Source organism: Oncorhynchus kisutch, linkage group LG27 (assembly GCF_002021735.2).
Source record: "Oncorhynchus kisutch isolate 150728-3 linkage group LG27, Okis_V2, whole genome shotgun sequence".
NCBI classification, from domain to species: domain Eukaryota; kingdom Metazoa; phylum Chordata; class Actinopteri; order Salmoniformes; family Salmonidae; genus Oncorhynchus; species Oncorhynchus kisutch.
Genome location: NC_034200.2, coordinates 37,443,880 through 37,470,641, shown reverse-complemented (window position 1 = coordinate 37,470,641; position 26,762 = coordinate 37,443,880). Strand labels below are relative to the sequence as shown.

At 41.5% G+C, this 26,762-nt stretch overlaps 1 protein-coding gene across 1 annotated transcript in view; it reads left to right on the top strand.

The window, feature by feature from the left end:
• The window catches only part of LOC109872250 (E3 ubiquitin-protein ligase rnf213-alpha), a 59,488-nt gene that overhangs the window by 17,081 nt on the left and 15,645 nt on the right, over positions 1-26,762 (top strand). The window contains exons 14-51 of the mRNA XM_020463422.2: positions 347-481; positions 630-728; positions 1,179-1,301; positions 1,452-1,635; positions 2,229-2,402; positions 2,529-2,681; positions 5,036-5,658; positions 5,962-6,121; positions 6,229-6,446; positions 6,810-6,947; positions 7,246-7,407; positions 7,585-8,875; positions 9,144-9,328; positions 9,420-9,575; positions 9,959-13,558; positions 13,652-13,782; positions 14,063-14,158; positions 14,281-14,402; positions 14,784-14,906; positions 15,132-15,181; positions 15,327-15,471; positions 17,316-17,451; positions 17,580-17,765; positions 17,922-18,052; positions 18,243-18,388; positions 18,542-18,751; positions 20,217-20,404; positions 21,045-21,165; positions 21,579-21,679; positions 21,801-21,980; positions 22,091-22,257; positions 22,439-22,541; positions 23,890-24,004; positions 24,150-24,357; positions 24,523-24,722; positions 24,912-25,034; positions 25,225-25,335; positions 26,449-26,691. Coding sequence (XP_020319011.2) covers positions 347-481; positions 630-728; positions 1,179-1,301; positions 1,452-1,635; positions 2,229-2,402; positions 2,529-2,681; positions 5,036-5,658; positions 5,962-6,121; positions 6,229-6,446; positions 6,810-6,947; positions 7,246-7,407; positions 7,585-8,875; positions 9,144-9,328; positions 9,420-9,575; positions 9,959-13,558; positions 13,652-13,782; positions 14,063-14,158; positions 14,281-14,402; positions 14,784-14,906; positions 15,132-15,181; positions 15,327-15,471; positions 17,316-17,451; positions 17,580-17,765; positions 17,922-18,052; positions 18,243-18,388; positions 18,542-18,751; positions 20,217-20,404; positions 21,045-21,165; positions 21,579-21,679; positions 21,801-21,980; positions 22,091-22,257; positions 22,439-22,541; positions 23,890-24,004; positions 24,150-24,357; positions 24,523-24,722; positions 24,912-25,034; positions 25,225-25,335; positions 26,449-26,691 — 10,737 coding nt within the window. The remainder of the gene's footprint in view (positions 1-346; positions 482-629; positions 729-1,178; positions 1,302-1,451; positions 1,636-2,228; positions 2,403-2,528; positions 2,682-5,035; positions 5,659-5,961; positions 6,122-6,228; positions 6,447-6,809; positions 6,948-7,245; positions 7,408-7,584; positions 8,876-9,143; positions 9,329-9,419; positions 9,576-9,958; positions 13,559-13,651; positions 13,783-14,062; positions 14,159-14,280; positions 14,403-14,783; positions 14,907-15,131; positions 15,182-15,326; positions 15,472-17,315; positions 17,452-17,579; positions 17,766-17,921; positions 18,053-18,242; positions 18,389-18,541; positions 18,752-20,216; positions 20,405-21,044; positions 21,166-21,578; positions 21,680-21,800; positions 21,981-22,090; positions 22,258-22,438; positions 22,542-23,889; positions 24,005-24,149; positions 24,358-24,522; positions 24,723-24,911; positions 25,035-25,224; positions 25,336-26,448; positions 26,692-26,762) is intronic.

The window sequence follows — 26,762 nt, the reverse complement described above, 5'->3', positions numbered from 1 at the left end:
ATAGTATACAGAATATACATATGAGATGGGTGATGCAATATTTACACATGGCGGTTGTGAATGTCTTTTGCTGTTCAATTCCATGCAACGTAATAGTTCTGACAGACTAAGTTAAATGCCATAATGGGAGATATTTCAGTACTTCTCAACGTGTTCATTTTCTTATGTTATTGTATTGTTTTATTTGAGCACAATTCTTGGTAAAAGTGATTTGAAAGCAAACTCATTTTAAATGAGGAATCAGATAAAAAAATACGAGTGTTATTCTTCATAATTATAATATGATCATTATAGTATTATATTATTAATAATAATATCTCAATGTGATCAATGGCTTGATTCCCAGTCCGTGAAAAGTAAGGAAAACGAAGTTCTGGAGGAGACACTTCGAACAATGAGGGACTGGCGGCGAAAAGCATTCCCAAGCAAATTGGTTAACCATGGGTCCTATTTTACCTCAAAGATTGAGCCTGAAATGAAGGTAGGAATGTTGGACTTAAAGTCAAAACAATGATAACTGTGCAGTTTTAAATCCTTAGCAGAAGAATCAGTCAAAATAATTATACATTAGCATAGCATTTTGATGTGTACAGTGATTGTTTCACATTCAGAGAGATTATTTTCTCTAGGTCTGGAAATGGTTGATCTCAGTCACTTTTGGGAATGAAGAATTCACTGAACTATGGAGAAGTACTTTCTTGAATGATTTTGAAGGAAAACTAAAAAAGGTATTTATTATGCTTTAAATCAATTGTAAAATATATTTAAATTCACTGTAAAACATATAATACATTTAACGGGGCAATCTGGAATTGGTACATATATATTTTTTTACTTTTAAAAGAATCAATGTCTAATCATATGCTTAGTTGAACTGTCATTCCCCATCAGAAACAAAAAGCTTGTTTGTAAACAAGGTCATTGTAAATAATTGTATAGATTCACAACATAGTTAAAACTATCATTTTGATCTCATTGATGGTCCTTGCATTCATAGCTCTGTCTGTGAAATTTTAAGTGGTTACATTTCTCTAGCCCCATACCCTCAGCTATTTATCAAAACACGTGGCGGGGTGACCGCTTTGCAGTTTTTGATTTCCGGATTGCCCATCTAACAAAAAAAATAGCCATTTGTACTACTGTGAAAGTGAAAACTGTTGATCGTGTGTGTCCTTCAGGAGAAGCCCATGCATCAGATTCAAATCTACTGTGACAAGATCGAGGAAGTGGGCAAGACAAGTCCCTATTTGTGTAACTCTCTGGAGAAATGTGCCTTGGAGGCAGTCACCGCCATTTGCCAGGCAAGATTACATTTTTTTATGATACTGTATGTACCTCGAATGATAAAATGTATTTGAAGTGCGTATGTATGACAGTAAATGCTTCATCCTATTTTAAAAAGTTGGAATGGTTTCGATGTTGGATTGTGTCTTACCACTTTTCATTATCAGGACAAATCTAATCTTTGTGAGCTGTTGAAGAAACATGACTTCAGCAAGTTTGAGAAGCTGATGTCTGTGATAGTCCTGAAGTCTTGGCCCAAAAATGGCGATGGACAGTACGTCGAGGGCGAGGAGTTGGTGATGAAGCACCTTCTCAGCTGGCCTATGGCCATAAGCATCTTCCAAGTACAAGGTGCATATAGTATACATGCATTGCATTGCATTGCAACATATACAAAAAATAAAAGAACACATACCTGCCTTTATTGCATTCAGAGCCTTTATTGCATTCAGAGCCTTTATTGCATTCAGAGCCTTTATTGCATTCAGAGCCTTTATTGCATTCAGAGCCTTTATTGCATTCAGAGCCTTTATTGCATTCAGAGCCTTTATTACATTCAGAGCCTTTATTGCATTCAGAGCCTTTATTGCATTCAGAGCCTTTATTGCATTCAGAGCCTTTATTGCATTCAGAGCCTTTATTGCATTCAGAGCCTTTATTGCATTCAGAGCCTTTATTGCATTCAGAGCCTTTATTGCATTCAGAGCCTTTATTGCATTCAGAGCCTTTATTGCATTCAGAGCTTTTATTGCATTCAGAGCCTTTATTGCATTCAGAGCCTTTATTGCATTCAGAGCCTTTATTGCATTCAGAGCCTTTATTGCATTCAGAGCCTTTATTGCATTCAGAGCCTTTATTGCATTCAGAGCCTTGTGTTTGAGTAAGATCATATTCCCCCCACCATTTTCTTTCTACCCACAATTGACACTTTTGTCTACTTTCAGGTGCAAATGGAGCGTTGATTAACCGGTTGACAGATGAAGCTAAAGAGCGGATGGGAGTGGCAAGCTCTGCGTTCTGTTCTGTCGCAAAGAAATTCATCAACGGGAAAATCCAGATCCAGACTCTCAATCAAATCCTTGAAAGAAAAACAGAATTCACTCAGTTGCTGAAGATAGGTGATTGTTCTGGGAAATAGTCAACAATAAAACAAAAATATATATATATATTAGTTAATATTGTTTCACTCCAGATGGAAAAAGAACATCTCAAACTGTAGGATGTGTGTATCTTTTCAAAAACAGATGACCTGTGTGATGACGGTCGTTGTCAGGACGGGGACGCCATGAAACGATTACTGAGATGGAGAGAGGAGGAAGTGGAGGCTATCGTCAATGACAAGAAGATGGTTGAAGGCCTCCTCAAATTTTGCCACAAACTCCATGATCATCTCAAAAGTGAGTTCAATGTTTTCAAATCTTTATATTTCTTAAGAGCTTATGATATTTGTTTAAGTATTTGCAACAATTTCCTCATGCAAAACAACAGTGGCATATCACAAGGTCTGAGCATGCAACATGTAAAGTGTTGGTCCCATGTGTCATGAGCTGAAATAAAAGATCCCAGAAATGTTCCATACGCACAAAAAGATTTCTCTCAAATGTTGTGCACAAATTTGTTCACATCCCTGTTAGTGAGCATTTCTAATTTGCCAAGATAATCCATCCACCTGACAGGTGTGGCATATTAAGAAGCTGATTAAACAGCATGATCATTACACAGGTGCACCTTGTGCTGGGGACAATAAAAGGACACTCTAAAATGTGCCATTTTGTCACACAACATAATGTCACAGATGTCTCAAGTTTTGAGGGAACATGCAATTGGCATGCTGACTGCAGGAATGTCCACCAGAGAAAAATTAATCTTATGCTATTTTACAAATTTTGCCATGAGGCTGAGAGACAATGTTGCTGTTTTAGAGCTCAGGGATTCTTGAAAAACAAGTAAAACTCAACTTTTCCCACAAATATTTGTCTTAATATCAACAACATTTGAAATATATATTTGATAGACCAAAGTATCAACAAATACACCATGTAAAGGAACAACCAATTTATATACTGTATATTGTTTTTCATAAAATGCAACTAAACTGGATTTATGTCAACTGTCAGGCATTACATTTTTACAATTATTGTCCAGCAAGCGTTTAACGGCCTTGATTGTTTAATTCTAACATTAGATAATATTTTTTTATACAAATCTCCAAACTTATTTTCGTTTTGTTTTATAGCACTATATAATGCTCCAGGGCTCATTTTGTTAGCATTTTGTCATGTTGAAAAATTTTTTTTTGAACATAAAGCAAACATTTCCCCTTACGTCTAGCACAGCAAATACATCAATTGTTTCAGCATATGTTGCAGAACAGTGATTACAATGGTTTATTTTTCAGAATATTGACAAAGAAATCTATTTTTAGGGGAGTTGACAACAGATGCTCTAAACCCACATATTCTTGCCTCTAAAAAGAAAAGTTCAATACAAATAATTTGTAAAATATGGAAAAACCATTCTATCAGATCTTTCAGCACCGAGTTGAAGTTAGACCAAAATCTGACTGAGTTAATGTTTCATGGAGTTGACAAATATTTTTCATTCACAGTAAAAAAAAAAAAAAGCCTCCGGAGGCACGCAGAGGCCAAATTGTGTTCCGTACCGCAACGCCGTGCGCCTCTAAAATGTTGTAACAATACGTAGCGATTCCTTCACAACCGCTCTGCGCTGCTCAGCAAAGTGCAAGAAGTATGAATGCCCTGACTTTATACAGAGGACATAACCGTAAATGCTGCACGGTCAACACAGATGTCGCATTGACCATGCAGTGACTTTTTAAGAAGCGGTAGATCGGTTCTATGTACGCTATTTCTATGCTTCCCGTTCTTAACTTTAGTTTTTGCGTGTTTTACTTCTGGTTTTGTACACTAGCTTCAAACAGATGAAAATATAATATTTTTGGTTATGGAGAAGAAGTGGTTTAGATGGTATAATGATTCTCTACACCAGGGGCTCCCAAACTTTTTCACTCTGGGCCCCCCTGCAGCTGTTTTTATTTGATTTCAAACACTGTTTTTAGAGAGTTTGAAATTGGGATCCTTTGCTTCGGATCAGGGCATTTCCAGGCATAGAGCTGACATGGAAATGTAATAAATAATATTGAAAATATTTTGAAAATTCCCCCAAATAAATATTTTCCCTTACATAATTTCCCCAAGATGTAAAGCTCAAATAATGCAACAAAGTATTTTTTTTTCAACAATAAAAATAAGGATTGACCTCGACCTCGACTTTCAAGAATCCCTGAGCTAATTTCCTGCCAATCTACACATTTTGCCATGAGGTTGAGAAAATTATGCAATTTTAAAAGCTTATTTCTTGTAATATATATATATATATATATATTTTTAATGTCATGACTTATGACGTGTTCATATGCTATCTGGGCGACCTCCGGGGGCCCCCAAAGCTTGTGGCCCCCCCTGCCTTGTGGGGGCTGCGGGGCTGTGTGCTACGCCAGTGACCGATATGTGCAAATTATTTCCCTGAGAAGGAGACGATTATATTTAACCACAGTTTAAGGAAACTGTGTGATTCAGTTATAGAATGCACAACTCACCATGAATTTTGGATTGTTATAGTTATTTTGTTCATTGCGTGGATTTCTTTTGCTTGAGGAAATTGTAGCCCTATGACTTGACATAACACTCATGGTTTAAGGTTCTCAATAAATGCCATATTAAATCCACAGTCGATGTGAGAGAGCTGCAGTGCAAAAACCAAGAGAACATAGATCAGATGACGCTGGATAATTTCATGGAAGTTCACAGACTTGACCATGACTCCTCTAATGTAACTGGGGTGGTCACATACTTCAACCTGTGTGATGACACCAGGCAGATGGCATCTAGCCTACGTGCTATCAGGGACAGCTACATTTTCACTATGTGTTGGGAGAAACAAGCCAAAGAGCTTTCACAAAACCAACTTGACACAGATGAGACAGAAGCAAAGCCTGAGAGGGAGACAGAAGTGTACACTCTCGATCTGATTCACAGCGAAATATTCCAGAGTTGCAACGATAATTACAGGAGCATCTATGAGAGTTTGAGATCTGGTACGATATCATTGGAGGAGGTGGATAGTATCTTTGAAGCCTACAAAGACAAGTACAAAGACATGGAAAAAGATCTGAAGATAATGTGCAGGATCAACTCAGCTGATGATGGAAGATGGATCAAGAGCAGGGTCCAGCAAATCCAACAATACCATGACCTTCATCTAGCATTGGAATCGGCCAAGGTCATTATGGATGTCAGAGAGACTATCTGTCCTCAAGGGGACTTCAATGTACTACAGACACTGCTAGATATGGTGAGTTGGAAAAATGATCAGGTCACAAAAGTGATCTTGGTTCAATATATTAAGCATTTCTACACTCTTAGAAAAAAAAAAGGTGCTATCTAGAACCTTAAAGGGTTATTCGGCTTTTCCCATATGATAACCCTTTACAGAACCCTTTTGGGTTTAATGTAGAACCCTTTCCACAGAGGGTTCTACCTGGAACCCAAAAATGGTTCTCCTATGGGGACTAGCGAAGAACCATTTTGGAAGCCTGTTTTCTAAGAGTGTAGCATTGCTATAGTCTATTCATATAAATTATTATGATGTTTCCAGAACACGGAGGACTTTAAGGAAGAAAGTCTGAATCGCATTGATAACAATTTGCTGGAGATCAAGAAGGATCTTGAGGACATCACAGAACCTCGCAGACGGTGTCTTCGAGAGCTCGGACTGAGGATAAACTTTGTCAAATGGGTCAAAGAAGCTCTTGAAGGTGAGGTCATACCAGAAGACAAGGCAGAAAAAGAGCAGCACCAGTAGTAGCCAACTAGTTAGGGTTTCCCATAACGAACTTAAAACAGTTTTTCTTTGCTGTTGCAGATATCAACGAGCTGAAAGTGTTTGTTGACCTGGCCTCCATCTCCGCCGGAGAGAACGACTTGGATGTGGACCGTGTAGCCTGTTTCCACGATGCTGTTCTTGGTTATTCCTCCATGCTCTATGGCCTTCCACCAGATGCCGACTTTCATGCCTTCAAGGAGGCTTTGACAAAACTGTGGAAGGCGCTTGGAAATGACAGCAACATACCAAATAAGCTGGTTAGATGTTATGATAATTATGACATATTTAACATTCCGGGAAAAGCTTGTCAAACCTGAAGGACTGAGGCCTGTATTTCAACATTGTAAATAATGGCTCTTCAGCACTACACTTTCAGAATTGTGTTTTTTTTTATGCAGAGCACCATTTACTGGACATGATATAATATGTAATGTAATATAGCAGATAGCTTTTATCCAAAGCGACTCAGTCGTGCGTCCATTCATTTTTTTTTTACTTACGGGTGGACCACGGGAATCAAACCCACAAATCCCGTTATTGCAAGCGCCATGCTCTACAGACTGAGCTACAGAAATAATGCTTGAAAACGATATTCACAATTATTTCCTCCCTGATTACAGAGGGACACTGCACGTCATTTGGAGTGGCTGAAAACGGTGAAGGACAGCCATGGTTCTGTGGAACTCTCTTCTCTATCATTGGCCACATCCATCAACACAAGAGGCATCTACATTATCAGTGCACAAAACCAGAAGAAGGTTTGTTCAATAAAATTAGGAAGGTTACTGTGTTTATTAACAATTGAAATATTTGTTTATATTAGTTTGTTGGAAGATTTATCTTCGTTATTAAGGAGTTACTGTCTAGTAGTGTTGAGCGATTACCGACCTCAGAAGGCACTAATCGCTCAGCACTGCTGTCTGTGTTTGTACTCGTACAAGGTTTTCAATTTCTTTCTGCTATTGTTTAACAAATATCTGTAAGCTCTTTCCTTTGATGCTAAGCACTTTGATGCTTCTTATATTGGATCTTGTCCATGGTTGTTTTCTTCAATAGCTGTGTTTAGACACTGCTCTGAAGCTGCAGATCCCAGAGCACCAGGAGGAAGATCAGATGCGCAACTACTCCTTAGAAGACCTGAGAGATCTGCAGAACAAGCTAATGCTGATGTCTGGAAAGGGGGAACCAAGCCAGATTGAGGTGGATCACTTTACTGAGGTAATGTGATTGGGGAGCTTGAGGATCATCACACACCTGAAATAATAATGACTGAAAATATCATGCTATCACAGGATCTTTAAATGAACTTACCTGAGATCATATATTTGATTTGTAATATATGATTTTATGTACAGAAACTGAAGTTTTAAATAATAACTTGCTTTATCTTCTCAGGTTTTTGACAGTGTCCAGAGGCTAGCTGTAGCCTTTGTAGATCTTTATGCTGCTGGGAACCCACTTTTTAGGTGTTGGGAGGCCAAGATTCACTGTAATACTCAAAGTGATACTGGTATCGTAATGGAATTCAACCTTGGCAACATTCTACAAAACATAATGGTGGAGGGCAATGCAATGGACCATCTTACAGACCTGTGCAGGAAGATAGAGGTGTGTTTGGATGACTGGAACAGATTCATGGACAAACAGAGATCTCAGCACTATTACCTCAACTATTACACCGCAGAGCAGATAGTCTACCTTTGTAATGTTTTGACAGAGAAGAATTTGAACACTAAGTTGGATGAAAAGGTGTTGATGATGCTCTCTTTCATCAAACCTGACTGCTCCGTGTCAGATGTGTGGGAGACATGGATGACTTTTCAGAACAACATGACAGAAACTGAGCAAGATGAAGACCCCAGATTTCAGACATTCATTGACCTTCATAATGACTTGGGAGACTTTGATTCTTCTTTTGCTGATGAGGACAAATGTGCCATTGATGTTCTGCAGAGCCTTCTGGATCAGGCTGTTGGTTTACGAAAACTGGATCTGGTCTGGGATGCTTACATGAAAGATATGAGGGGCATTCTCCAGGACTCCTTAGACACCAGAAGCTTTGGTAGATTGCTAGAGATGTTGGCCAACAAAGAGAACCAGGAAGAAGATGATGAAGAACCCATGCTTTTAGAACCAAGTGAGAATACAGTCCGGAGAAAGCTCCCAAAAGGCCTCTTCAATTGTCAACCTAATCTCATAATCTGCCCACAAAATGAAATCTTGACTTCAAGCATCTGCTTGTATATGACCAGTGACTATGAGCAGCTGCCTACCTATGATGAAGTCCTCCTGTGTACCCCTGCCACGTCCTATGAGCAGGTGGAGCTTTTCTTCCGGCGATGTCTCACACCAGGCTACTTGGGTGAGAAGATCTATACCCTGCTCTTCGCAGACCACCTGAGCTATGAGGTGAGCTACGCAGTGGAGAAGTTATTTCAGAAACTGAGTTCATATTCCAGGAACAACTACAGGTTGGTGATCATCTGCAGCGCAGAAGGAGAGCACACCTACATCCCCACTGCCTTCAATCAGTTCAAACGGAACATGGTGCCACAGGAGTCTCTTGAGAGGATTCAGAGATACCTGTCCAGGCATTACACTGTCCCCTCACACCAGACCAGTGCGGCATCTGTGTTCAAAGGGCGACACTTTGTTGGGATTGTGTCTTCCCAGAGGGCTGGAGTTGGTAAGTCACAACATACGGAATGTGTTTCACTTCGTATAGTCCCACAGAGCCAAACATGGGTTTTCAAATGTAACCCTGCTATATTTAATATTATGAAATGAATGTTTTTAAACATGCGTTTTTAATTTCAGTTGCAAGTCTTGAGTTTCAGGAATACTAATAGTTTATACTCTCAACACATGAGTTATTTAAGTAGAAATGATTCAATGCCCAATACATTTGACCTAGGACTTTGTAGAGCTGAATCAAATGTGTTATTTATTTGTAGGAAAATCTCTGTACATACAGAGGTTGTATGAAAAACTGGAGGGGACTGTGACAATGGGAACCACATTCCGTAAATGCATTCGCTTAATTGAGCCCAAGGTCGATGAGCATATCATTCTTCAGTCCTTGTTTGAAACGCCAGAGAGCAAGGAACACAAAGTCTTTCATTTTGATGTCACATCCTCGGTAAATATTCCTAGTATTAATAAGATATTGAAAATAGTTAATGTTTTTCTGTGACAGGAGATTTTACATGCGTGCTTTTGATGTGCTCCAGGTACAGAAAGGCCTCCATGAATTTCTATTCAAACTGTTCTTCCTGCGTTACCTGACGGATTCCGACGGACTGATGTGGAAATGCAGCAACAAGCACTTGTATGTGATTGAGACACTACAATCCACCAATGAACCGCTCAGACATGCTTCAAGATCTGTAAGTGTCAATCTTTTTTAATTTTGGTCATGTCACGTGAAACGGTTTGAAGTATACTGTTAAATAGCCCTACCAAACGCAGACCAGTGGCTAGCTGCTAGCGTGTTCAATTAGCGTGTTAGCGTGTTAAAAAGATAGAGGAAGATCAGTGTTCTCCGATGTCATTATCTGAAAACACTGATGACATCATCTAGTGTGCATCATGTAATTTCAACCAACTATGAGCAGGAAAAGGTTTCTTTACTACATTCTTTACTAGGATAATATATATATATATATATATATATATCTCTCTTTAAATACTTTTCTGTTAGACAACCCATTTTAGTCATGGAGGTAGTGTTTGTCAAAATACTTAATATGACATGTATTTGTCTGTTTAGGATCCAAAGGGACACTTTCCTCTGTTTGAGGTCTTTCCTAAGGTCTTCTGCCGTCCACCAAAAGAGGTTATGGGGTTGGAAGCGAGAATTGGAGACGATCCAGTACTGGACACTGAGGACCCACTCATGGATGACCAGTGTTTCAGGAGTGAGACCTTTCAAAGACCATACCAGTATCTAACACGGTTCCATAGGGGTGAAAATCTCGACAGCTTCAACTACCAAAGAGTTGAAGGAACTCATGCAGAGTGTCTTCAAATGCTCTTCATCTACTGTGGTATAATGGATCCATCCTGGGCAGAGTTGAAGAACTTTGCTGGATTTCTCAATCTTCAGTTGCTAGACTGTGAGACATCGGATTTCTGCAACTTTGAGTTTGTTGGAGACACTCTTAGGGGATTCAGAAACTTTGTGGTTGACTTCATGATCTTGATGGCCAAGGACTTTGCCACTCCGTCTCTCTGCATCGCTGACCAGAGCCATGGGAGGCAGCCGATGGACACTGGACTCGACGAAAGAGATCTAGCCCCGTTCCTCATCAGGAAGAGATGGGAATCAGAACCGCATCCATACATCTTCTTCAATGATGACCATGTGTCCATGACCTTCATTGGATTTCACCTACGGCTGAACGAGCAAAATGGGGTTGACGCCATCAATCCGTCAACAAATGCGGTAATCAAGAGAAACATTATGACCAAAAACCTGTACAATGGCCTCAGACATCAAAGAGTTCCCTTTAACATCGACTTTGACCAACTTTCTCGAGCAGATAAGATTGAGCGTCTATGTAGTGTGCTGGGGAACAAGTGGCCAACAGACCCTGATGAAACGTATGAGCTCACCACTGACAACATACTTAAGATGATGGCCATTCACATGAGGTTCAGGTGTGGCATTCCAGTCATCATAATGGGGGAGACTGGCTGTGGGAAGACACGGCTCATCAAGTTCCTGTGCGAGTTGAGAAGGAGTGGGGCGCCCACGGAGAACATGAAACTCGTCAAAGTTCACGGTGGAACTACATCTGACATGATCTACAACAAGGTGCGGGAGGCAGAGAAGATTGCGGTTGCCAATAAAGAGAAACACGATTTTGATTCTGTTCTTTTCTTCGATGAAGCTAATACCACTGAAGCAATAAGCAGCATTAAGGAGATCCTATGTGACAACACTGTGCAAGGACAACAACTCAGCTCCCAAACTGGCCTGCAAATCATTGCTGCGTGCAACCCTTACAGGAAACACACAGATGACATGATCAAGAGGCTGGAGGCAGCTGGTTTAGGGTACAGGGTCCGAGCTGAAGAGACTGAAGAAAGACTTGGATCAATCCCTCTTCGTCAGCTGGTGTATAGGGTCCAAGTGTTGCCCCCGAGCATGATCCCTCTGGTATGGGACTTTGGGCAACTCAGTGATCACACAGAGAAAATGTACATCCAGCAGATTGTACAGAGAGTTGTGGAAACAAATTCAATCAACAGAGAATCCATCAGGATGATCACTGATGTGCTGTCGTCATCGCAGGGATTTATGAGAGAGAGGAAAGACGAATGCAGCTTTGTCAGTCTCAGGGATGTGGAGCGCTGCATGCAAGTGTTTGTGTGGTTCTACAACAACCACTCACTGTTTCAGAATGAGTTAGAAGCATTCCTCCAGAAACAACCCCAGGAGGCAAGGAGCAGGAATGACCAACTACACTTACCTGCCAGTGATCCAGTTGTTTGGTCATTGTTGATGGCTGTTGGTGTATGTTATCAAGCCTGTCTAGAAAAAAAAGGTGAATACCAGACCACAATCTGCAAATTCCTTCCCCAAGTCACCCCAAAGCAGATGAAGCAGGAAATCTCAGTCATGCAGGACCTTCTCCTAAGCGGTGTCCCAATGGGAGAGACAATAGCAAGAAACAAGGCTTTGAAAGAGAATGTCTTCATGATGGTGATCTGTATCGAGTTACGAATCCCCTTGTTTTTGGTTGGCAAGCCTGGGAGCTCCAAATCTCTGTCTAAAACTCTGGTTGCAGATGCCATGCAGGGCCAAGCTGCACATTCTGAACTGTACAAAAGGCTGAAACAGGTTCACCTGGTGTCCTTCCAGTGCAGCCCTCATTCCACGCCAGAGGGAATCATCAACACATTCAGACAATGTGCCCGCTTCCAAGAGAGCAAGAATTTGGAGGAGTACATCTCTGTTGTTGTGCTAGATGAGATTGGATTGGCAGAGGACTCCCCAAAAATGCCTCTGAAAACACTGCACCCCTTACTGGAGGAAGGCTGCATTGATGACGAGCCACTGCCTCATAAGAGAGTTGGATTCATTGGCATCTCCAATTGGGCCTTGGACCCTGCCAAGATGAACAGAGGCCTCTTTGTGTCCCGTGGTGACCCAGACCAAAATGAGCTACTTGAGAGTGCGAAAGGCATATGCTCATCTGACAAGATGATTCTGGAGAAGGTTAAGCACCTCTTCACACCTTTCTCCCAAGCATATATGACGACTTGCAAGAAAGGCAAAGGGTTTTTCGGTCTACGAGATTACTATAGTCTGGTGAAGATGATGTTCGCCATCACCAAGGCCTCTAAGCAGAGCCCCAGTACAGGTCAAATCATTGAAGCAGTCCTAAGGAACTTCAGTGGAAGGGATGATGTGGACGCAGTGTGTATATTCACCAAAGAGCTGCCCGGCCAATTCATTCAACCTGATTTGGATGGCATCAGCACTATTGATCTGGTGAAACAAAACATTGTTTCCATTTACCAAGATGAGGAGTGCCGATATCTCCTTGTCCTCACCAAAAACTATGCAGCCCTCCAGATTCTCCAGCAGACATTTTTCTCAGACCACAACCATCCAGAGATCATCTTTGGTTCCAGCTTCCCAAAGGATCAAGAGTACACTCAGATCTGCAGAAATATCAACCGAGTGAAGATCTGCATGGAAACTGGCCAGACTGTTGTGCTTCTGAACCTTCAGAATCTGTACGAAAGTCTCTACGACGCTCTCAACCAGTACTATGTTTCACTTGGGGGCCAGAAGTATGTCGATCTTGGATTGGGAACCCATCGTGTGAAGTGCAGAGTTCACAAAGACTTCCGGCTAATTGTCATTGAAGAGAAAGAGGTGGTCTACAAGCAGTTCCCAATTCCCCTGATAAACCGTCTGGAAAAGCACTACCTGGACATCAACACTGTTCTCAAGAAGGACCAGACGGAGATTGTCGAACAACTAAAGGAATGGGTCAAACACTTTGTCTCCTTGAAAAGTCAGCAGTCCAAGACAGACCGCTACAAGCCACATGATGTCTTCATTGGCTATCACTCAGACACATGCTCCTCTGTGGTCCTGCAAGTGACTGAGAAGATGAAAACTGAGTCTGACGAATCTGACACTCAGATGAGAGTCCTGGATGAAGCCAAGCTTATCATGCTGAACTGTGCAACTCCAGATTCTGTCATTCGACTTGACGGTACTAAATTATCTGCTGATGAGACCGAGTCCCTGACGCAAATCTATTTTGAGGAGCAGAATCATCATTCCCTAGCAGACTTCATTGCCTCTCACACACAAGAGGAGGAATGGTTGCATTACCACTTTACAGAGGTAATTCACTTGATTCGTATTTTTTTAAGAATATACCTTTTGAATAGAATGCATCTTATATTGCTCATAAATCGTTTTTTGCTCCTTTTGAAGGTCACAACATTTTCCCGGCTATTGACAGCAGCAGATATCTATCAGCTGCAGAACATCACAGAGCTTTGCAATGTCAAGCTTCTCTCGCTGCAACAGTTTGACACAGAGCATTCCTTCCTCAAAGAAATCAGGTCTGCTTAAAAGTTTGAAGAGAAGCTCAGTATATAGGGTTGCACAATTCCAATTACTTTCCCAAAATGTTTTCCAGAATTCCTGGTTGGAAGATTCCTGGATTTCCTGCTTATTCCGTTCTGATTCCAGGCGTTTTTCAATCAGGATTTCTGGAAAACCTGGGAATTCTGGGAAAGTTACCAGAATTTTGCAACCCTAATTGTATCATTTGTGTGTGTAACCTTGTAGATCATTCATAAGAATGGTACAGGATTAGGAACATAACTGTGTTCTCTCTAGGCAATTTCTTGACTCCACATCTGCCGACAAAGTCCTCATCATCCAAACAGACTATGATGAGGACTCCCAGAGCATGAACATTCTGGCATCTGCCAAGTGAGTGATTCTCATTTAGATTTGTCGTCACAACCATTGGAGAGAACTAAACTGAAGTATTAGGTGACACTTGTTGTATTTTTTTTTCTCCATTTAAATGTTTGATCTTTGAATCTCCTCAGATATTCATCCATGAATGAAATAAACAAATCAAAGGAAGGTGACAATGGAAGGGTGTTTGTTTACTTTGTTACCAAACTGCCCCGAATTAAAGGTGGAACCTCGTATGTTGGATTTCATGGAGGTGAGTTCGTGTTAAAAGCTATACAACAGGCTTTATTTAATAGTATGATCTAGCATCCCACCAAAGAAATGATCTGTTCTGAAATGCTTTCAATATTTACGGGAATTCAAAATACAAAAAAAGACACTTGCACATGTGAGCGATCTTTCTTTTTTTGTAGGTGCACGGTAACAATGAATAACGTGAAAGAAAAGATAGAGCTGCATACAGCTAGCGTCACTGTTCTTTATCAAGCTTTACGTATCGTTAGAGCTTTGACAAAGGCCTTGGAGGCCGATGCGCAAAGTTTAATAAAGAACAGCGATACTAGCAAGAGCAGTATGCCGGTTTCTCTTTCATATTTACCGGTATGCAATTTCCATCCTCTTTTTCTTCGCAAAGGACCCTGGAAATCAGTTCACATTGACGACCTTAGAAAATCCAAGGAGTTTGTATCAGACGTCCAGTCCTTGAGAAAGCTACCCATCAGCCAACTTTTTGAGAAAATTGAAGAGCCGTCCGAGGGTACATTTTACTTGAATTATAAATTATAAATATCCCAAATTACTTAAAAAAAAAAAAAAAATGTATGGGTAGCCCCAGTGGGAAGAGAACCCATGACCCTTTCATTGCAAGTGCCATGCTTTACCAACTGTTATTATGCACAGTAGCACAAATGTCATAGTTGGGAATTGACTGTAAATAATCCTAGATAATTAGTTTTTTCATACGTTTTCTTTCTTGTTCCAGCCATGCAAACAGATGACACATACATCGAGGCACATGGGCTAGAGCACTCTGTAAGTATTGGATACTACATATTGTATACTACATATTGTATACAAGTTTGTATTGCAGTTCTTAATTATAATATGCATGTGCTTCTGGTTTCTGTAAACCTAACATGGTCAGGGTGTTATTCATGTGAGCATGTTGTTGTTTTAGGCTGAGTTTGATGCCACAGATCTGATGCGAAGCTGTGTGCAGAGTGCAGTGAGCATGCTCAGAGATCAGGAGGACAGTGGAGCTCTCAGCACCAGGAGGGTCGAGATCCTGCTGACACTTCTGGACGATAGCGTGGACCTGAAAGGTTACTGACCCACAATATTTCCAGTGTGTTACTGTAGTTTCAGTGATAACGAGGACATGAAAGGTTAATAACCCACAATATATCCAGTGTGTTACTGTAGTTGCAGTGGTTAAAGACAAGACCTAGAAACTTCTCACTTGAAAAAATAGCATAGCACCACTAAACTAAACTAGAAACATGAGAGGATTTGACAGCATAGCACCACTAAACTAAACTAGAAACATGTGGGAGGTTTTGACAGCATAGCACCACAACTAGAAACGTGGGAGTATTTGACAGCATAGCACCACAACTAGAAACGTGGGAGGATTTGACAGCATAGCACCACTAAACTAGAAACATGAGGGAGGATTTGACAGCATAGCACCACAACTAGAAACGTTGGAGGATTTGACAGCATAGCACCACTAAACTAGAAACATATGGGAGGATTTGACAGCATAGCACCACTAAACTAGAAACATATGGGAGGATGTGACAGCATAGTGCCATTAAACTAGAAACATATGGGAGGATGTGACAGCATAGTGCCACTAAACTAGAAACATGGAAGGATTTGACAGCATAGCACCACTAAACTAGAAACATATGGGAGGATGTGACAGCATAGCACCACTAAACTAGAAACATATGGGAGGATGTGACAACATAGTGCCACTTGCCTCATGACTGCAACAGTAGGGACGAGATAAATAAATGTTCATCACTCATCATGTTTGGTCATCAGATGCTCCAAAAAAAAAGTAGCTAACTAGCTGAGTTTTTCCTTGTTGGACCTGTGTTTACAATGTATCCTATTTTGGTTTGTGTGGTGGTTAGTTTAGCGTTCTGTAACTTTGTAGCAAGTACGGTCTGCATGTGTAGGTGTCCGGATGTATATTTTACAACTGTCTGTTATCTGGTTTTAATGCCCATTCTAGAATGCCCTTCTAGCCAATCAGAAACAAGTATTCAACAATGCTGTAGTATAATGTAGAACAACTGTACTGCACACTGTAGTATCCCTCGATCATGTGTAGTACTAACTATCAAATGTTGTAGTATACTGTAGAAAACTATAGTAAATACTACAGTATTTTTCACACAAACACTGAAGTAAATAAATAGTACAGTAATGTCTGCAAAAACACAACACTTTTTTTTTAATCTATGGTAAATACTACTGTATTTAATTTGCATATTACCCTGCCCATTTCCCTCCCCATATCCCAATTTGTGCCACCCATAAGTTGGAAACCTGCATGCCAAGTATAGACCATATTTCGTGTTCCTTACAGGTTATACAAAAGAGCAGAAACTCTGAACTATCCGTTCAGACCCCAGTCCTACTTACCTACAGGTTATGGAAAATGTTCTATTTTAGTACTTCTCCAGTAGGTTTCCTCAAGGAGAAAGCCTCCACCTCTATGTCAAAGATAGTAAAACAAAAACACGATTGTAAATACTACCGTAATATTTGCAAAAAACACTACAGAATATTAGTCTGCAAAAGCACTATAGCAAATACTACAGTATACTACAATCCACAAAAATGCTACATTCATTACTATAGTATTTACTACAGTTTTTCTTTTCCTACAGTAATTTATACTTTAGTTAGCTGTAAATACTGCGGTATACTAAGGTCAAATCTGTAAAAACACTACAGTGAATACTATAGTATTTATACCATATAGTACTATACTATAGTATTTATACCACTATAGTACTTTTCATTATAAATGGGCCCAAAATCCAAATATAGAACAATTATCTCAGATCGTAACAGCAAACAAATACTGTAACTAAAGGTAACTGGCTTTTACATGAATGTATATGCTTGACCTCTGTATTGTGCCCTAAAGCTACGTTCCTGACAACCCTGAGAAGCCGCCTTCACTCTCTACTGGAGAACCGTGAGCGAAATATTCCTTCCCCCAAGTTCTGGGTGTTAACGGAGGCATCTAACATCGATGCTCTTCAGGAGGGGGGAACCTTCACGTATGTTAATCAATGATACTGCACTACTCTGCATATGGAAAATCTATAATTTCATTCATTTTCAAATGGTTATTTTGTCTTGTCATTGTTCAGAAGTATAGTCAGTTCATACTGTATTTGTTCCACAGACAAACTCTATGGAAGAGAATCCAAGCAGTGGTCACACCCCTCTTGGCCCAGTTGGTCTCAGTCATCGACCGGGACCGTAATCTTGACCTCCTGGTGGACAGCAACAGTGGGGAGGAAGTCCGAAACCTGTGGCTGAAGATATTCGGCAGTAACGAGATGCTTGATATTCCTAACGTTGATCTCAAGTGAGTGATTTATGTGTGATGATACACAGACCGGATTAAGAAACCGACTGGACTGCCTGGAGTCCTTGTATGACAGTGTAAGGTTTTATATAGCCTGTGTTGTGTCTCAGTGGAACAGGTAGATGTCACTGCTCACAAACTCCCCATTTCCCACAGTTCTGAGTCTAAGACCATCCTGGTGCAGAGCCATGTCACAGCTGAGAGGACCATGTGCTGCACAATGCCCTTTAGCTGGAGGATCAGAGATATCCTGGACGAACTATTGATTCAAACTCAGCAGACCAGAGGTAAATAATTGAATGCCTTAATTCAGACTTAAAAAAAAAAAAATTGAACGATACATTTAGATAACAATTGTATAGCTTATGCAAATGTAATACATTATTCTTAAAGGTGTATTTCTTATCTCTCATGTGCACTACTTACACTATTTGGTTGTATAAACTCAATCTTATACAAATGTTTTTTTCTTGGGAGGACGTGTCGAGGTGTTCTTTGAGAAAATCCCCCTTGGTCAGTATCTGGCTACATTGGGTGAGAAACTGCAGAGGGAATTTTTCCAAAGGTACCTGCAGGACTTCATTGCCATGACGATGAAAGTGGCTTCGGAGGCGGAGTTAAAGGTATGCCTTTGCAACATCATCATGTTTTCAATACATACAAATAGTAAAACAATAGGTTCCATTTATAGAAAGGTCCTTTCTATTTACTGTCAAATATGATAATATGGCTACCCATAAATTAGGTGATCCTAATGAATATATGTATTTTCCCAGCATCTGTGTGAAGCCCTAAGCTGCTGTGTGAATGAGCTCCAGAGGCGACGAAAAGCTCCAAGTGAAGAGATTCCCTCCCTGCCCCTGATCCACACTGCCTACAACATGTATCGTACCCGTCTGCACAACCTCACCAGGATGATGTCGTTGCAACCACAGGTGGTTCCTCACCTGCAGAGAATCCCACTAATGAAGGACAGCCCAGAGATGGTAAGAATCACACTAGTGAAGTACAGACCAGAGTAAGAATCACACTAGTGAAGGACAGCCCAGAGATGGTAAGAATCACACTAGTGAAGGACAGCCCAGAGATGGTAAGAATCACACTAATGAAGGACAGCCCAGAGTAAGAATCAAACTAGTGAAAGACAGCCCAGAGATAGTAAGAATCACACTAGTGAAGGACAGCCCAGAGATAGTAAGAATCAAACTAGTGAAGGACAGCCCAGAGATGGTAAGAATCACACTAATGAAGGACAGCCCAGAGTAAGAATCACACTAGTGAAGGACAGCCTAGAGATGGTAAGAATCACACTAATGAAGGACAGCCCAGAGTAAGAATCAAACTAGTGAAAGACAGCCCAGAGATAGTAAGAATCACACTAGTGAAGGACAGCCCAGAGATAGTAAGAATCAAACTAGTGAAGGACAGCCCAGAGATGGTAAGAATCACACTAATGAAGGACAGCCCAGAGTAAGAATCAAACTAGTGAAAGACAGCCCAGAGATAGTAAGAATCACACTAGTGAAGGACAGCCCAGAGATAGTAAGAATCAAACTAGTGAAGGACAGCCCAGAGATGGTAAGAATCAAACTAGTGAAGGACAGCCCAGAGATGGTAAGAATCAAACTAGTGAAAGACAGCCCAGAGTAAGAATCAAACTAGTGAAAGACAGCCCAGAGATGGTAAGAATCACACTAGTGAAGGACAGCCCAGAGATGGTAAGAATCACACTAGTGAAGGACAGCCCAGAGATGGTAAGAATCAAACTAGTGAAGGACAGCCCAGAGATGCTAAGTGCATATATTTTCCACACACTGCCACATTTAGTTATGAGAAATCAGGTTTTTTATGTGCCAAATGTTTGTATAGAGTATATATGAATGTATGATAGTAGTTGAACACACAGTATATAGTAGTAGGATATCTACAGTATGTACTGTCAAAAAAGGGAGTACCCCCGTGACGGAGGCCTTGCAGCCGAAACGCGTCAGATTTTTAAAACCTTGTTTCTATTGAACATGCCATACAAATAAAGCCATTTTAATTAACTATACGAAGAGCACCGTGGTCCTCCTTTCTTTTTGATGACCAATTCACCCCTTTTACCAAAGAGCACCTTCTGTCTACCAAAATGTACTATTGTGTACCTTAGTAGAGCTTCCCTTCTTCCTCTTCCTACTAGTACAGTATATACTGTACTGCAAACATACTGATAGAAATGTCATAGTAAACATGTCAGTAACTATACCACTCCTCTGCCAGGTTTTTAATTTTTAAATATTTTTTGTACCTTTTATTTAACTAGGCAAGTCAGTTAAGAACAAATTATTATTTTCAATGACGGCCTAGGAACAGTGTAACTGCCTGTTCAAGGGCAGAACAACCCTTGTCAGCTTGGGGATTTGAACTTGCAACCACCGCTCTAACCACTAGGCTACCCTGCCCCCACAGGTTCTGGATGTCTATGCAGCAGTTGCCTGTGTTGAGCTCCTGGAACCCCCTGCATTGGACTCTGATGCCCAGTGCCAGGACTGGCTGAAGCAGGTGAAAAGACTGAAGGGGTCTATGGAGCTGGTCTGCTCCCAGAGAAGCCTGAAGCAGTATGGAGAGAGGAGCCGGGAACTGTTTGACTACATCTGGTGAGGGAAATGTCTCTTTGAAAGACTACAGAAGGCCATTTGACTTTATTTTGTTTATAAGAAAGTCAATATGCATTGCGAAAGAGGTGAAGACCTTCACTGTATAAAGTTCTGAATTCAAGGTGCTAGTCCATCCACACATGTTGGCATGAAGTAGTAAAGCATATCCATGATATTCAAAAAGCAATAACTAAAAATATATAGTATCAGTCAAAAATTTGGACACCTACTCATTGAAGGGTTTTTCTTTTATTTTTACTAGTTTCTACATTGTAGTATTAAAAACTATGAAATAACACATATGGGAATCATGTAGTAACCAAATGAGTGTTAAACAAATCAAAATATATTTGCCAAGAGTGTACAAAGCTGTCATCAAGGCAAAGGGTGGCTACTTTGAAGAATCTCAAATATAAAATATATTTTGAATTAACACTTTTTTTTGGTTACTACATGATTCCATATGTGTTGTTTTATAGTTTTGATGTCTTTGTTTGTGTTTTAATACAATATAGAAAATAGTCAAACAAAAATATATATATATATAAAGTAATTGTTTGTCTTAATTAACTTTCTCCCAGATATGGCTAATTCTTCCAGAATAAGTAAAGATTTGTCCTTGTTTGTTTTGTGTCTTTAGTAATCATTGGAACCGTATCTGCATCGTCTTTCTGTTTGTGGAACACATGCTGCTAGGCTTTGAGTCTGAGGAGAGGGCGCTCAAGTCTCTGGTCCTTGATCACACTCATACCTTAGGCAAAGTGAGTTCCCATAATAGATTTTTGTTATTTAAGTCAACATGCCACCGATTTACATTTTGTGCTTTGTTTATACCTATATATTTATTTCCATCCCATATTTCAGGTTTAGCACCCATCACTTTTAAACTATGTATATGTGAACCTGAGCTCTTGAACTATGTTAACGTATTGCAATTTTCTCATTACATTGAACTTTGTGCTTAAAGGATAAATTCAGTATTTTACAAGTGAATGTTTAAACTGTTCCTAACTCTGTAACTTCAGCTATCTTTTGACACCACTAGCTAAAAACCAATGGGAGTAATGGGCGACAACTGTGTAATTTACATTTTTTAAATTAAAAACTGAAATCAACTCAATCGGTTGGATGTCATTTTAACTAATATGTGACTGCTAATTATCTCGTGTGGCAGATTCTGGTAAAAAACTCTGACGTAAAGTCGGAGGAACCATTTGCGGCCGTCATTACAATACTGAAGACTTGCAAGCAAAAAGCAAGTGATCTGATTTGCAAGTAAGTCTATTTTGATATCATTTATTTAGTGTAAAAAGCTTTCATATTATATGTCTACATTATTCGCTGTGGCTGATACAGAATTTGATGTTTAATGACGCCAGCTATTTTTTTTCCTTAGGTTTGGTTTCCAGTGCCGTGTGTGCATGGGGGAACCACAAGACCCGGTGGATCTGCCCTGTCACCACATCTTCTGTCTGACCTGTGTCAGAGGATGTCTCAACACAGGCCAAATGTACTGCCCCATGTGCAAACACGAACTCCCAGATGACTTCCAGGTCAAAGTGTCAGAGGACATAAGGTGGGTGTGTTTTACCCTTAAAAAGAAAAAACTGGATAGCCAATGATAAAGGACATGTCTTTCCCTGTAACCGTCTTATCTGTCTAAATCTGTCTATTATGGTTTTGCAGAGCTTGCATCACCCTAAACGCCCAGTTCAGGCAGAGTTGCAATGCGTTTTTCATAGACCTGGTCACTACTGTGTGCTTCAAAGACAACATCCCCCCATCAAAAGGTGTCATCCTGCACCTGTTGTCCTTCCTCATGGTCGAGACAGAACCCATCCCACTCATCAGAGGTAACCTCAACACACACATGCAATAACACACAAACACACTAGTCATAAATATAGAGTTTAGATTCCGTTTGTTCCTTGTATTCTTTTTGACATTTTAAGCATTTAAACAGACCGGAGGGAAGATTGTGGCTCAGTAAAATGTTTTTAATCTTTGTTCTGATTTGTATTATATTTGTTCCAGCACAAAGTCAGATACACACCAAAGATTTCTCACCATTTGATGAGTCTATGGACAAGAATCCTGTGGTGCGATCAGTGATACTCAAGCTTCTGCTCAAGTACACGTGAGTGAAGCAGAAAAGAAAGTGTTGTTTAAACACTATATATATATATATACAAAAGTATGTGGACACCCCTTCAAATGAGTGGATTCGGCTATTTCAGCCACACCCGTTGCTGACAGGTGTATAAAATCGAGCACACAGCAATGCAATCTCCATAGACCAACATTGGCAGTAGAATGGGCCTTACTGAAGAGCTCAGTGACTTTCAACGTGACACTGTCATAGGATACCACCTTTCCAACAAGTGAGTTCATAAAATGTTTGCCTTGCTGGAGCTGCCCCGGTCAACTGTAAGTGCTATCATTGTGTAGTGGAAACGTCTAGGAGCAACAATGGCTCAGCTGCAAAGTGGTAGGCCACAAAAGCTCACAGAACGGGACCGTTGAGTTGCTGAAGCGCATACCATGTAAAAATCGTCTGTCCTTGTTTGCAACACTCCACTACCGAGTTCCAAACTGCCTCTGGAAGCAACGTCAGCACAAGGCCTGTTTGTCGGGAGCTACATGAAATGGGTTTCCATGGCCGAGCATTCCGCACACAAGCCTAAGATCACCATGCGCAATGCCAAGTGTCGGCTGGAGTGGTGTAAAGCTTGGACTCTGGAGTGATGAATCATGCTTCATCATCTGGCAGTCTGACTGACGAACCTGGGTTTGGCGGATGCCAAGAGAATGCTACCTGCCCCAATGTTTAGTGCCAACTGTAATGTTTGGTGGAGGCGGAATAATGGTCTGGGGCTGTTTTTCATGGTTCGGGCTAGGCTCCTTAGTTCCAGTGAAGGGAAATCGTAACGCTATAGCATACAATGACATTATAGACGATTCTGTGCTTCCAACTTTGTGGCAACAGTTTGGGGAAGGCCCTTTCCTGTTTCAGCATGACAATGCCCCTGTGCACAAAACGATGTCCATACAGAAATTATTTGTCTATCGGTGTGGAAGAACTTGACTGGCCTGCACAGAGCCCTGACCTCAACCCCATCGAACACCTTTGGGATGAATTTGAATGCCAACTGCGAGCCAAGCCTAATTGCCCAACATCAGTACCCAATCTCACTGATGCTCTTGTGGCTGAATGGAAGCAAGTCCCCGCAGCAATGTTCCGACATTTTGTGGAAATCCTTCCTAGAAGAGTGGAGGCTGTTATAGCAGCAAAGGGGGGACCAACTCCATATTAATGTCCATGATTTTGGAATGAGATGTTTGACGAGCAGGTGTCCACATACTTTTCATCATGTAGTGTATCACTGCAATGCTGCTGTAACCAGCAACGTATATCAGTTTGTTTCAGATGTTATCAAACACTTGACTGAAAATGAACATTTTTTTTTGTTGTTGTGTGTTTTTAGCTTTGATGAAGTAAAAGAATATCTGCAGCAGTATTTGACATTGATAGAAGAGAGCAACATTCTAGAGGCTGAGGATAAAAATGAACTTTATGCGCTCTACATCAACTGCCTTGAGGTAGGATCTGACAGGATTTCACCCTAAATCAATAGAGTGCTATCACTATTCTATTTGTAAAAGAGGTCTTCTAACCTCAAAGGAACTTTCTGGATAAATAAAGGTTAAATAAATAGAATAGATGTTTAAAACGGTTTTTCTGCAGGACTCCATGTTCGACAGAAAGCCACATGAATGCCAGAAGCCTGCAGACCAGCAGGCCTACCTGCAGAAAGAGACTGAGTTCTTGAGTCAGTTCCTGGACTCTGTCACTGTGTCGGCTGAGACTGTCACAATAGAGTACCTGCAACAGATCGCGAGGGTCCGGCTATGCCTGGACACGGCTGCACACTTGCTCCATAGCACACAGTCTGGTAAAAACACTCAGTCAATATGGCGTCACGAATTCTGATCCTTGTTGCTTTACAAATTGTGCTTGTTGGTGTGAATTAATTATAGTAAAAAAAAAAAACAATTGACGGAATGTTTTATAAGGAATACTATAAGGATCTGTCCTCGGTTCCTCACATTGTGTGCAGGGGAATGTGAAAATCGTCAGGATGCGGTCGAGGAGTTCCTGTGTGCTGTTAGGAGCCTGTGTAAGGAGAGTAAGAACGACTGGTACAGGGTGTACCTGATCCGCAACATCAGCAGCCAGCAGGGTGTAGAGTATGTCCAGAGAATGCTGAGGGATACAGAGACGCACAGGTGGCTTTTTCCTGAAGAGGTGCAGCAACAGGTACATCACAGGGTTTCATACAACCCCATAAAATCCCCCATTGATCCTGTTTTCTGTCCTCTAGTGTTTACAAACATGTTTCTAAAGTGGGACCTGAGTGGGTTAGATACAACGATGTGTATTTCCTAGCTAGTACTGTGAAGGACGATGTTATAGATATCAGGGTCTCTTCCATCGTCTTGCATGCAGAATGAAGATGTTGGCCAGATGGACCAGTATCTCGTCTATGGAGACGACTACCAGGTTATCCGCGAGGCTGTTGCCAAAGCTGTACTAGAGGACAGTGTGCAGGAGATTGAGGATACCTGTCAGGTATTAGTTTAACTCCACTAAACTTAATACCACTGTATGTAATGTGTGTGTGTGTGTGTATTAGTTTTATTACAATGTGTAATGTGTGTGTGTGTGTGTGTGTATTCGTTTCATTAAAACTCTTTCTAACCTAAGATTTTATGGATGTTTGGTGAATTTGTCCTCAGCTTTGTGTGTTGTTTTGTTGTAGAGATGTACTGCACCTGCAAGGAGGCGGACCTTGTATATCCTGCTGGCTCTTTTCAGAGAAGTCACCAGTCTGTACCGAGCAGCCAACACAGGCCTCCACCCCACCCCTAAGGTAAGAACACAGGCCTCTACCCCGCCCCTAAGGTATGAACACAGGCCTCTACCCCGCCCCTAAGGTATGAACACAGGCCTCCACCCCACCCCTAAGGTAGGAACACAGGCCTCCACCCTAAGGTAGGAAGACAGGCCTCCACCCTAAGGTAGGAACACAGGCCTCCACCCTAAGGTAGGAACACAGGCCTCCACCCTAAGGTAGGAACACAGGCCTCCACCCTAAGGTAGGAACACAGGCCTCCACCCCAAGGTAGGAACACAGGCCTCCACCCCACCCCTAAGGTATGAACACAGGCCTCCACCCTAAGGTAGGAACACAGGCCTCCACCCTAAGGTAGGAAGACAGGCCTCCACCCTAAGGTAGGAACACAGGCCTCCACCCTAAGGTAGGAACACAGGCCTCCCCCCTAAGGTAGGAAGACAGGCCTCCACCCTAAGGTAGGAAGACAGGCCTCCACCCTAAGGTAGGAACACAGGCCTCCACCCTAAGGTAGGAACACAGGCCTCCACCCTAAGGTAGGAACACAGGCCTCCACCCTAAGGTAGGAACACAGGCCTCCACCCTAAGGTAGGAACACAGGCCTCCACCCCAAGGTAGGAACACAGGCCTCCACCCCACCCCTAAGGTATGAACACAGGCCTCCACCCTAAGGTAGGAACACAGGCCTCCACCCCGCCCCTAAGGTATGAACACAGGCCTCCACCCTAAGGTAGGAACACAGGCCTCCACCCCACCCCTAAGATATGAACACAGGCCTCCACCCTAAGGTAGGAACACAGGCCTCCACCCCGCCCCTAAGGTATGATCACAGGCCTCCACCCTAAGGTAGGAACACAGGCCTCCACCCCGCCCCTAAGGTATGAACACAGGCCTCCACCCTAAGGTAGGAACACAGGCCTCCACCCCACCCCTAAGCTATACACATTGGACCACCTCCTTCAACTCAACATCTGAGGGAAAACTGTTAGCCCACAACTAACGATAGAGTTGGCAAACTATTCTGATTTTGAAGGTACAATAGTTATACTTTGAATTCTATTTATATTTGTAGACTTCAGAAAATCCCAATTACACTTATCCAAAATGTCTGACTTTGTTTTACTCCTCCAGCAATGCAAAGCACTTGAGGACTTCATCGAGGGATCAAGGTACCTACATCGCAGGGAAGTGAGGGACTTTGCCAAAGAATTGGTTCACAACAGGATGGGAGGACTGAGTGTCCTGGCAGACCGGTCCAGTGTGGAACACACCCTTATAGAGCTGGCTGTCCACATGTCTGCTGTGCTGTTCACTGGGACAGAAGGGCTGCTCACACCTCTACAGCAGCTTGGCCTGTCTCCCAACAATATGCTGGTATGATTCTCATTAGCACCTGTCAATATCTTACATTGACTTTCTCCTTGTTGACTGTGGGAGTTGTCTTT